General features: G+C 38.4%; 1 protein-coding gene across 1 annotated transcript; it reads left to right on the top strand.

Moving 5' to 3' along the window:
- Positions 1-8,049: 8,049 nt before the first annotated feature.
- On the top strand, positions 8,050-10,099 carry LOC121245467. The gene is made up of 4 exons (XM_041143540.1): positions 8,050-8,445; positions 8,755-8,890; positions 9,324-9,578; positions 9,750-10,099. Exons 1-4 carry the CDS (start codon positions 8,050-8,052, stop codon positions 10,097-10,099), a joined length of 1,137 nt encoding a protein of 378 aa, XP_040999474.1.
- Positions 10,100-11,604: the final 1,505 nt, after the last annotated feature.

Here is an 11,604-nt window from a genome sequence, read left to right as displayed (position 1 = left end):
ATTCAAGTCTCAACAATTTTGCATCTAAAATGAAGATAAGGACGTACCTTCTTGCTAAAGCATCAACCACAAAATTTTCCATACCTTGTGTGTATTTGAATATATGAGGAAAAGTCTCAACACAGTCCTCCCGCTTAGCATGCATTATAGTCAACGACTTACCTTGTCCCTTCAAGTGTGAAAAAGACTCATGTTCTTCAAAGAAAGGTCAGTTAGGAATTGTCGCACCTGGCACAAAATCGATGTAGTACTCTATCTCCCTAATAGGTGGCAATCCACCAAACACAACTCTAGGAAACATGACCTCATATCCCTGCAACAAAAAGACAATAACACTAGGTAAAGATACGTCAAGTTCGTTAGTATTAAGACTCGCCTAGCATAAAAACTCGCTTTTCTTTTTGTTTTTCTCTCACTTTCTTCACTCTCTCTTTTCTTTCCACAATTCTTTTCTTTTTCACTCTCTTTTTGCTTTTCACTCTCGACCTGACAACTGTTTTTCAACTCATTCTCTCTTTCTCTTGAGGTTTCAACATCACCCTCATCTTTTATCTCTCTCATTTTACTCTCTCTCTTATTTTCGGCCTCACTATTTCTTTTTTTCTCAATCTCACTTTCACTCTTGCTTTTTAGCTCAATCTCATTTTCACTTTTTCTTTTTCGATCACACTCATTTTCACTCTTTCTTTTTTGAGCAACCTCACTTTTCAGTTTCAAATGAACCCCATGGACTTGTGTTGGAGTTAAAGGAGCAAGTTTGATTGTTTTTCCATCATTTTCAAAACTGTACATGTTCCTTAACCCATCATGGATCACCTTCCTATCATACTCCCATGGCTTTCCCAACAAAATATGACCAGCATGCATAAGCACTACATCACAAAGGACCATATCCTGGTATTTTCCAATTGAAAAAGTAACTAGCACTTGCTTATTGACCCTAACCTCCCCACTATCACTCGACCACTGCGACATGTACGGTCTAGGGTGTTTTAAGGTAGGTAAATTCAATTTCTCAACTAAAGTAGTGCTAGCCAAATTAATACAACTCCGCAAATCAATGATCATACTACATACCTTGTTATTGATGTGACATCTAGTATGAAAAATGTTCTCGCTCTGCTTCTCTGTATCATCCATCTTAATTTGTATATTGAGAGCATGCCTGGCAACAAGAGACTCACCATACTCTTCATTCTTACAATTATGTTCAATACAAGGTTCACTCCTCCTCCTATCTCTCCTGCCTTGTAAATTTCTAATTACCAGTTCTTGACGATTCATCCTATCCCTCACTTCACCTAACACCAAGTTCAACCGCTCAAACTGTTGTTGCATGGATTGCAACACAAATGATGAGTTATCTACCATCCCCTTTGGTGAAGAGCCACTCTGATGAGACATTGTAAAGTGCTGCACAAATGAAAGTGGAAAAACCTCACACACTCCCTTACGTGTTTACACTCGAATAATGGCATTCTACTCGTGTTTCACTCCTAATTGGCTTTTCCCCGATAATAGTCTCACACTCTCTTGCATTTTACCTCAATAGTTTTCCCGCTCAAGTTCTTTAAGAACTAATTGAACTAAATCAAGACAATACAACCTAGTATTATTCCAACCAGTAATATAGATCCAAGAAACAAGAAACAAGGAAGGAATAAAACGACACGGGACTCAAGGAATTTATATGAAGGCAAGAGTAGTTATAGAACAAGATACCAACTACAAATATGTATTCAGCCCCTTTGAGGATAAAACTCAATCAACAAATGTTTTTCCTTGTCTTTGTTGTAACTATGTAGCAACCTTTAAATTCTACCTCTCCTTATCTTCTTCTCCTTCTTCTTCTTCTTCTTCTTTTTTTTTTTCGAATTTTTTTTTCTTTTCTTTTCCTTTCCTTTCCTTTGTTTTCTTTTCTTTTCTTTTCTTTTCTTTTCCTTTCCTTTCTTTTCTTTTCCTTTCCTTTCCTTTGTTTTGTTTTGTTTTCTTTTCTTTTCCTTTCCTTTCTTTTCTTTTCTTTTCTTTTTTTCTAATTCAATCACAAACAGAAATATTCAATTGTAAAAATCAATCAATTGAATTGAAGCACACAAGAATTGACAACGAAATAGAAGAGAATCAATGGAACGACATTCCAAGCAATTGACAAACTCAGATATGCATTAAACCCTAGAATTTTGAAACCTGGGTGATGCAAATTTCAGCCAAACCCAAAACCCTTAGAATTTTGGCAGCCTACTTTTCGTTTCTGCAATTTTTTTTTCTCTATTTTTTTTTTCTTCTTTTCTTTTCTTTTCTTTTCTTTTCTTTTCCTTTCAGCAACTAAAACAAGAGATTTCAGCCAACACAAATCCTAGAACAATGAATTTCAGCAACCCTAACAATAGTGAAGAAATCTGCGAACCACCACTATTTTTTTTTTTCATAATCAATCCTAGAACAATGAAGCCCTAGAATTAAATATGCAAGAAATAAAAGATAGAATAAGACCTGATTGGAAACCTTGCTCTGAATACCAAATGATATGAACCCGCGGGAATGAAATCCCTTGAACCCACAATCAATTTGAAAACTCTCCAAGAAAGCAAAAAATCAAGTCAAGGATGGAGAATCTAGACCCGATGAGAACCCGTTTCAAGAACATAGATTATATTAAAATCTAGACCCGTTGAAGAACCAGTCTCAAGAACCCATATTACAAAGGAGGAACGCCACAAAGGTTGTGATTTACCTTTGATAAGTTCAAGAGTTCAATCAAGAACAAGAGAATAAAACTCAACTCACAAATAAAATTCAATATTGTCTAATCTCTCAAATGAGGTTACAAAGAGTTTTTAAACCCAAACCTAATCAAAACCCTAGCCAAAATAAAGCCCCTTTTACCCAAAATTACCCTTGATGAACAGTACCGGCTACAGTACCCGCGGCTACAGTAACCCCTACAATAAATTGATGAAACCCTAGTTCTTAAAATGTAACTTTCCAAATAAGCCCTTGGCCAAAATACAAGGCCTTCCCAAAAACATAGTTATTAAGAAATAAGACATGTGAGCCAAGCATCTTCAAGCCCACTTATTCTAAACTAGTAAAATAAATCATTTAACCAAATTAGAAGCCTCCAATAACAATAGGCTGTATATCTAAGTCATGTCTTCCACAGGTTGAATAAAGTGGATCAGAGCTGGTTCTCCTTCTTTCAAGCCCATCTTGAGTGTTGGGCTCATGCTAGCTTCATCCCAAGTGGATTGCACCAATCCATGCATTGCTTCCTTGATCTTCTTGGCCCTTCATCTTGTAATTGGCCCATCTGGAATTTGCAAATGATTTTTAAGACTAGGCCCACCTTGGTTCCCATCACATGGCATGGCATAACATGTATAACAACATACAAACATAAACTGTAGTTCCCTTACCCATCACACATACACAGTAAACTAATAGTTAGTTAAAAGCTAACTTATCTCGATCGTCGCGTTCTACGAGAAAAAGTGCGAAACACGAGGAACTGTAAGAGGGTATTCTAAAAGTTAGAAATTAATTACTAACAATTAGAAATGTGAAAAGAGACAACTTAGAGTAAAATTACCATTTTACACTCTACATGTGGAAAAATGACCATTTTACCCCTAACTTACGGATTTCATATCCTAACTCCAAAATTTACATTCCTCATGTAAATTTGTAAATTTTGTCATAAACTCAAATATCAAAAAACACAAGTAAACCCTTAAAAACACAAGTTTTGACCTTACTAAAAACATCTCCAAAAATTCAAAAAAAAAAAAAATCAAGTCTTATTTCTAACATATTCATAACATCATCCTAAGATCAACCATGTTTTAAATCATCCAACAAAAGTCACCAAAAATCACAAAACGACACTTGGAGTTTTTGGTTTTAAACTAAGTCCAAAATAGAAGCGTTTCTCTCCACTAACTTTGATCAATCTCTTGATCCATGGCTTAAGGACATGTATCTTCAAACTAAAACATCTCATGGTTTAAAAATTTGTCCTAAAGAAGGTGCAGCCATCAAACTTAAAATCACATGACTAAAATTCAACAAAACATGGATCTAATCTAGAAACATCAAATCTTAGGCCAAACCAAAATCCTCTAGCATAGAAAATCATATCTTTAAAACTAATACTAAATATATTCGAAATAACATCCTAACATGTATATAAGAGGCTTAGAATCATCAAATAAAAATATCAAAGGTTTTGGAATAAAATTAAACCACGAAATATTGAAACTTTCACAAAACAAAAACTGTTTTTCCACTTCCAGTTTTCAAGTTTCTAAAGCTAAGAAAATCAATCATCAAAAGCTTTATTCATGGAACAAAACCTCAATTAACATTCTTAAACACATCCTAGCAACACTCCATAAAATTTTCGGACCAAGATATATCTATTAGCTTGGTGAAAAATTCTAAAATATATCATACTCTCCAGTTTCACGCCCAGAATGATCTTTCCATGGTTAAAAATACTTTTGACTAATCAAATGAGCATAGAATGAGACTAATAAGATATCCACTCAAATATGAACAACAGCTACAGGAGAACCAGGAACGGAGAGCTTTCCCCCCCCCCCCCCTTTGTGAAGGAGTCATGATATGACCTCGCGGGAATGAAATCCCTGGAACCCACAGTCAAATTGAAAACTCCATAAGAAAGCCAAAATCAAATCAATGGATGGAGAACCTAGACCCGATAAGAACTCATTTCAAGAACCTAGATTATATTAAAATCTAGACCCATTGAAAAACTTGTCTCAAGAACCCAGATTACAAGGAGCAACACCACAAAGGTTGTCATTTACCTTTGATAAGTTCAAATGTTCCATTAAGAACAACAGGGGAGTAAAACTCAACTCACAATGAATAAATTCATCAAATTTCATAAACTTCTTAACACAAGGCAACAAAGAGTATTTAAACCTAAACCTAATTAAAACCCTAGCTAAAATAAAGCTCATTTTACCCAAAATGCCCCTAGATGAACAGTGCCACGGCTATATTACTCGCTACAGTAAAACCCTAACACAAGTTTAATAAAATAATAACTTTCCAAATAAGCCTTGGCCAAAATACAAGGCCTTCCCAAAAGACCTTAGTTCATAAGAAATAAAACATATGTGGGCCAAGTATCCTCAAACCCAATTATTCCAGACTAATTCTTATAACTAATAAAATAAACCCCTTTAATGAAATAAACAAGTCCATGGCCTTCAATCACATAATCATAATAATATGCCTAATTTATGTTGCACTGTTCCATCGCTTGATCACTAGATCACAAGGCATGATCACTAGATCTCCTTCTCTCAACCCATAGTGCATATTCGGCTCTTGCTGACTCGTCCCAAGTGGATTGCACCAATCCTTGCGTTGCTTCCTTAATCATCTTAGCTCTTGACCTTGAAATTGGCTTATCTGGAACTTGCAAATGATCTTTAAGTTTAGGCCCACTTTGGTTTCCATCAAATCATTGTGAGAAAATACCTGCAATGGGTTGAAAATGGTCACGTAAAAGACACAGAAATCTGCCCAAGAGAGTGCTTTTGGGTTTCTCTCTAAGAACGGGGGAAAGAAGTGATAAATTGGAGAGAAGTGTGTCTTGCACGACTTTAGACTCCTGGAGGGGGAAGTTATGGGCTTGAATGACCCTTAACTGGAGTTGGCTATGTGAGATAAAGTGGAGAGTAATGAGGGCAAAGGACTGCCTGTAGCAGCTGTGAGAGATGGAGGTTGATGGAGTGGATTTCTTCTTCACATCAATGCACTATTGAGTGCAGCCAATGGCAGTGGATGGTCTGCCATGTCGGGGAGAAAACTGCTTCAAGAAGCTCTGCCAAGGTGGCCAATTTCGTTGGCCTTGGTGGGCCCCAACCAAGTTGATAGGAACCAAGGTGGGCCTACTCTTAAAGATCCTTTGCAAGTTCCAGATGGGCCAATTACAAGATCAAGGGCCAAGAAGATCAAGGAAGCAATGCATGGATTGGTGCAATCCACTTAGGATGAAGCCAGAAAGAGCTCAACAATGAAGATGGGTCTGAAAGAAGAAGAACCAGCTTTGATCCACTTTATTCAAGCTGTGGAAAACATGACTTAGAGATACGGCCTATTGTTATTGGAGGCTTCTAATTTGGTTAAATGATTTATTTTATTAGTTTAGAATAAGTGGGCTTGAAGATGCTTGGCTCACATGTCTTATTTCTTATGAACTATGTTTTTGGGAAGGCCTTGTATTTTGGCCAAGGGCTTATTTGGAAAGTTACATTTTAGGAACTAGGGTTTCATCAATTTAGTGCAGGGGTTACTGTAGCCGCGGGTACTGTAGCCGGTACTGTTCATCAAGGGTAATTTTGGGTAAAAGGGGCTTTATTTTGGCTAGGGTTTTGATTAGGTTTGGGTTTAAAAACTCTTTGTAGCCTCATTTGAGAGATCAGACAATATTGAATTTTATCTGTGAGTTGAGTTTTCTCCTCTTGTTCTTGATTGAACTCTTAAACTTATCAAAGGTAAATCACAACCTTTGTGGCGTTCCTCTTTTGTAATCTGGGTTCTTGACACGGGTTCTTCAACGGGTCTAGATTTTAATATAATCTAGGTTCTTGAAACGGGTTCTCATCGGGTCTAGATTCTCCATCCTTGACTTGATTTTTGGCTTTCTTGGGGAGTTTTCAAATTGATTGTGGGTTCAAGGGAATTAATTCCCATGGGTTCATATCACAAGTGGTTTGGTTAGGGTTTGAGATGCTGTCAAGCCTAAAACTAATTATTCTTCGCCCAATCAAATTTCTAAGGTTTAAAAAGTTGGATAATAATGGCATAACAAGGATTTAATTAATTAATAGTATGTGAAAGTGATTTAATCAAGTGATTAAACACACTACTAGAAATCAGGTTAGAAAGGGTTTTGAGGCCAACTTTAGGGTTTGGGAAACCGTTTAGGGTTTCGGTTTCAACCAAACTTTTGGGATTTCAATTGGATTCCAGCCATTTAGGTTTTGCTAGGATTGAAATCTTTGGTCTGTCACAATTTGGTTGAATAGATAAAACAAAGTTTTGCTTAGGTGGCATAATTTCACACCTTGATTTCCTTCATAAATCTATCTAATGGTTTCTCTTTGTGCCAAGTGTCTAATACCATCACTATGTGTGGCTAAGATCTTGCCAAGTATTTAAATAAAACTTCTCTAACCTAATTCGGACATTCAACACTGTGATTTTGAAAACACTGCACTGCGTGTGCTTATCGAGGTTACTATTCACTCCAAAAAAATGCATGAAAACTTAGTACTGAAAAATTCTAAATATTCATATTAACCTATAGTGAAAAATCCTTTACCGAAATTCTACCCTGAAGTGCCCTGAAAAACTAATTTCACAATTTCGAACAACCGTTTCGTCCAAAATTGAAAATGGGTTATTGCGCTATAGCATCCTAAATAATCAACTGAGTCTAATGGCGAATACTATAACGCATTCTGACACTTCTAACTGCCTCAAATAATTAAACTCATATTCCTAGCACCATAGTGAGTGATTAACACTAACCATGTTGATAGATTAAAACCTGTGCAATTGGTGGATTCGTAAAAACTTATGGAGTTTTCACGAGGTTCCTAAAATCAATAGTGGATTTCTAGTGGGTTGTTACAAAACCCACATGTCCTTAGGATCCTTATGCCAGAATATAGGCTTGAATCATTAGCCTTGCATGAGCTTGAATCCTGCAGTTAGAGCTCGGTTTGATACGCATAGATCACAGGAGTCGGAAGTATTAAGACAAGATGACACGTGGCAAACAAGAGAGGAACGTTGATGGATCTCACATCCACAGAGAACAGGACCATTGTTTCGATCTAGGATGTGAGTTGCCAGATGTGATTCGTCAAATGACGGAGACCATGAAGCAGCTGAAGGAAGTAATCTTGCTGGCAGAACCAACAACGCTCGCTGATTGAGAACCGAGGGTGTTCCTACAAGAAGTTCCTAATATATAGATACCCCAATTTCGTGGGAACTGAGGGACCCATGAAGGCTAACAAGTGGCTATTAGATCTCGACAGGACCTTCAAGATCAGCGATTGTACTGAGGAACAGAAGTTACAGAATGCAAAGCACCTGCTGCAGGGTGAAGTTGGAATTTGGTGGGACACCAAGAGACAACTTCTAATTACAGAATTGGGAAATATCACCATTTTGACCTGGGAGAGGTTTAAGGAGGAATTTGACAATCGTTTCGTCCCAAATTCAATGAAGACTCAAAAGGCCCAGGAGTTTGCCACGTTAGTACAAGGCAATCTCACTGTTGAGCAGTATGCTATGAAGTTTATGGAGTTGGGAAGGTTTGCCCCACACTTGATTGCTATTGAGAAAATACAAGCCCAGAAGTTTCAAGCAGGGCTGAATCCTAGAATTCGCAGTTATGTAGCTAGATTTCACATCCACAACTTCTAAGAGTTGGTTAATATGAATACAATAGCGGAGGTGGAACAGTGAAATGTGACAGCTCAGATCAACCTCGAGAGAAGGAGGGCTTCTACCTTCACTGCTGGTAGGAATAATGCTAAGAGGAGGAGGATTATTCAAGGAGCTAACAAGGGAAAAGGCGTTATAATAGCTCCACCTATCACCTGCAAGAAATGTGGAAAGAACCACAGTGGTGAATGTCGTATGGGCCTAGGAGTGTGCTACCGATGCGGACAGTTGGGGCATATGATTCGGGAATGCCCATAGAATGTTCTAGGAGGAAAAAACATTCCTAACAAACGGCCCAATCAGAGCCCACCTACTCAAGCCCGTGTTTATGCCATCACCCTTGGTGATATCAGCGAGGAAATCCCTGAGGACGAGGAAACAAACGTTATCACTGGTATTTTCCTTCAATACCCCTATTTAGAAATTAGCTTTTTAAATAGTTGCTTAGTACTCAGTAGTTGATTACACCTTAGGAAAAATCGCGTTATACGAATACACAGCTTGCGCTTTATTTGACTCCGGCACAACGAAATCGTCTGTATCCATGATGTTTGTGCGTACATGTAACCTACCGACTCAAACACTACCAGAATCTGTAGTAGTATCGATTCTCGATGGAAGCACGATCACCTACACCCGTGTGTTGAGGAAATGTCCTCTGACCCTAAAAGGAAGATTGATGGAAGTTGACCTGATCGTCTTCGATCAACTAGGGTTCGACGTTATACTAGGGATGGACTGGCTGTCCAAACATTGTGCTAGGATAGATTGTCAAAATAAGGAGATAATCTTTGATTAGCCTGAGGGTAGACATATTCATCATACAGGAGGAATGGTGAAGGCTACCCCTTCTCTGATTTCAGCTTTGCAGTCAAGAAAGTGCATCGCTAATGGTGCCATAGCCTACTTAGCCCTCATAATGGAGAGTTTTCGTGATGATAAGGAGATACGAGGGATACCTGTAGTTGAGGAATACCCTAAGGTTTTCATTGACGATCTACCCGGACTACCCCCCGATAGAGAAATCGAGTTCACCATAGAACTAGAACCCACAACAACCCCTGTCCATAAAACCCCTTACCGTATGGCCCCTCTAGAACTGTAGGAGCTAAAAGAACAAATAGAAGAATTACTGGGAAAGGGCTTCATTCGACCTAGTTCATCACCTTGGGGAGCGCCAGTTCTATTTGTTAAGAAGAAGGATGGATCATTGAGGATGTGCATTGACTATTGGGAATTGAACAAAGTAACAGTGAAGAACAAGTACCCGTTACCACGTATCGATGACCTACTAGATCAATTGCAAGCAGCATCAGTGTTCTCTAAGATTGACTTAAGGTCTGGTTATCATCAACTCAAGATTAAGGAGAAGGATATCCCTAAGACGGCATTTCGAACCAGATACAGACATCACGAAGAATTCGTGATGTCCTTTGGTCTAACCAATGCCCCGGCCGCCTTCATGGATATGATGAACAGAGTATTCAGACCCAATCTGGATAGCTTTGTTGTTGTATTGATTGACGATATATTGATTTATTCAAGCAGCGAAGAAGATCACAAGCAGTATCTTCGTTTACCATTTGTATGCCAAATTCAGTAAGTGCGAGTTTTGGCTTAAGGAGGTAAAATTTTTAGGGCATGTGATTTCAAGCAAAGGAGTATCAGTCGATCCCAGCAAAATTGAAGTTGTAGTAAGCTGGAAGCAACTGACGAATGTGCACGAAATATAGAGTTTTCTGGGATTAGCTGGTTACTATCGGTGATTCGTGATGGGAACCAAGGTGGGCCTAGTCGTAAAGATCATTTGCAAGTTTCAGATGGGCCAATTACAAGATCAAGGGCCAAGAAGATCAAGGAATCAATGCACGGATTGATGCAATCCACTTGGGATGAAGCTAGCAAGAGCCCAACACTCAAGATGGGCTTGAAGAAGGAGAACCAGCTTTGATCCACTTTATTCAAGCTGTGCAAGACATGACTTAGAGATACGGCCTATTGTTATTGGAGGCTTCTAATTTGGTTAAATGATTTATTTTATTAGTTTAAAATAAGTGGGCTTGAAGATGCTTGGCTCACATGTCTTATTTCTTATGAACTATGTTTTTGGGAAGGCCTTGTATTTTGGCCAATGGCTTATTTGGAAAGTTACATTTTAGGAACTAGGGTTTCAAGAGGTACTGTAGCCGTACTGTAGCCGCGGGTACTGTAGCTAGACACTGTTCATCAGGGCATTTTGGGTAAAAAGGGGCTTTATTTTGGCTAGGGTTTTAATTAGGTTTAGTTTAAATACTCCTTGTAGCTCATTTGAAGGGTAGACAATATTGAATTTTATTTGTGAGTTGAGTTTTCTCCTCTTGTTCTTGATTGAACTCTTGAACTTATCAAAGGTAAATCACAACCTTTGTGGCGTTCCTCCTTTGTAATCTAGGTTCTTGAAACGGGTTCTTCAATGGGTCTAGATTTTGATATAATCTAGGTTCTTGAAACAAGTTCTCATCGGGTTTAGGTTTTTCCATCCATTGACTTGAATTTGGCTTTCTTGGGGAGTTTTCAAATTGATTGTGGGTTCAAGGATTTTCATTCCCGCGGGTTCATATCAATTTGTGGAGGGATTCTCTAAGTTGTCAAGACCCTTCACTGCCCTAACTAAGAAGAATGCTAGGTATATCTGAATCGAGAAGTGTGAGCAGAGTTATGTGGAACTCAAGGAAAGGTTCACAACTGCACTGGTACGAGCCCTACCTGAACCTCATAAACCCTATGTAGTATTTAGTGACGCATCCAAATCAGGACTTGGGTGTGTGCTCATGCAAGAGGAATGAATTGTGTCGCCTACGCTTCACAACAACTGAAGCACCATGAGCAGAACTACCCCACCCATGACCTAGAGTTAGCCGCCGTAGTTTTCACCTTAAAGATATGGAGGCATTATTTATATGGTGTAAAGTGTGAAATCTACACCAATCACCATGGCCTCAAGTATTTGTTTAACAGCAAAATTTGAATATGAGGCAGAGAAGCTGGTTAGAAACTAGTAGTGACTACCAATGTGAAATTAAGTATCACCCTGGCAAGGCTAATATAGTGGCAGATGCGCTAAGTCGA

This window comes from Juglans microcarpa x Juglans regia, unplaced genomic scaffold (assembly GCF_004785595.1).
Source record: "Juglans microcarpa x Juglans regia isolate MS1-56 unplaced genomic scaffold, Jm3101_v1.0 JmScfU0026, whole genome shotgun sequence".
NCBI classification, from domain to species: Eukaryota; Viridiplantae; Streptophyta; class Magnoliopsida; order Fagales; family Juglandaceae; genus Juglans; species Juglans microcarpa x Juglans regia.
Note: the sequence above shows the minus strand (reverse complement) of the source record. Positions and strands in the feature narration are given on the sequence as shown.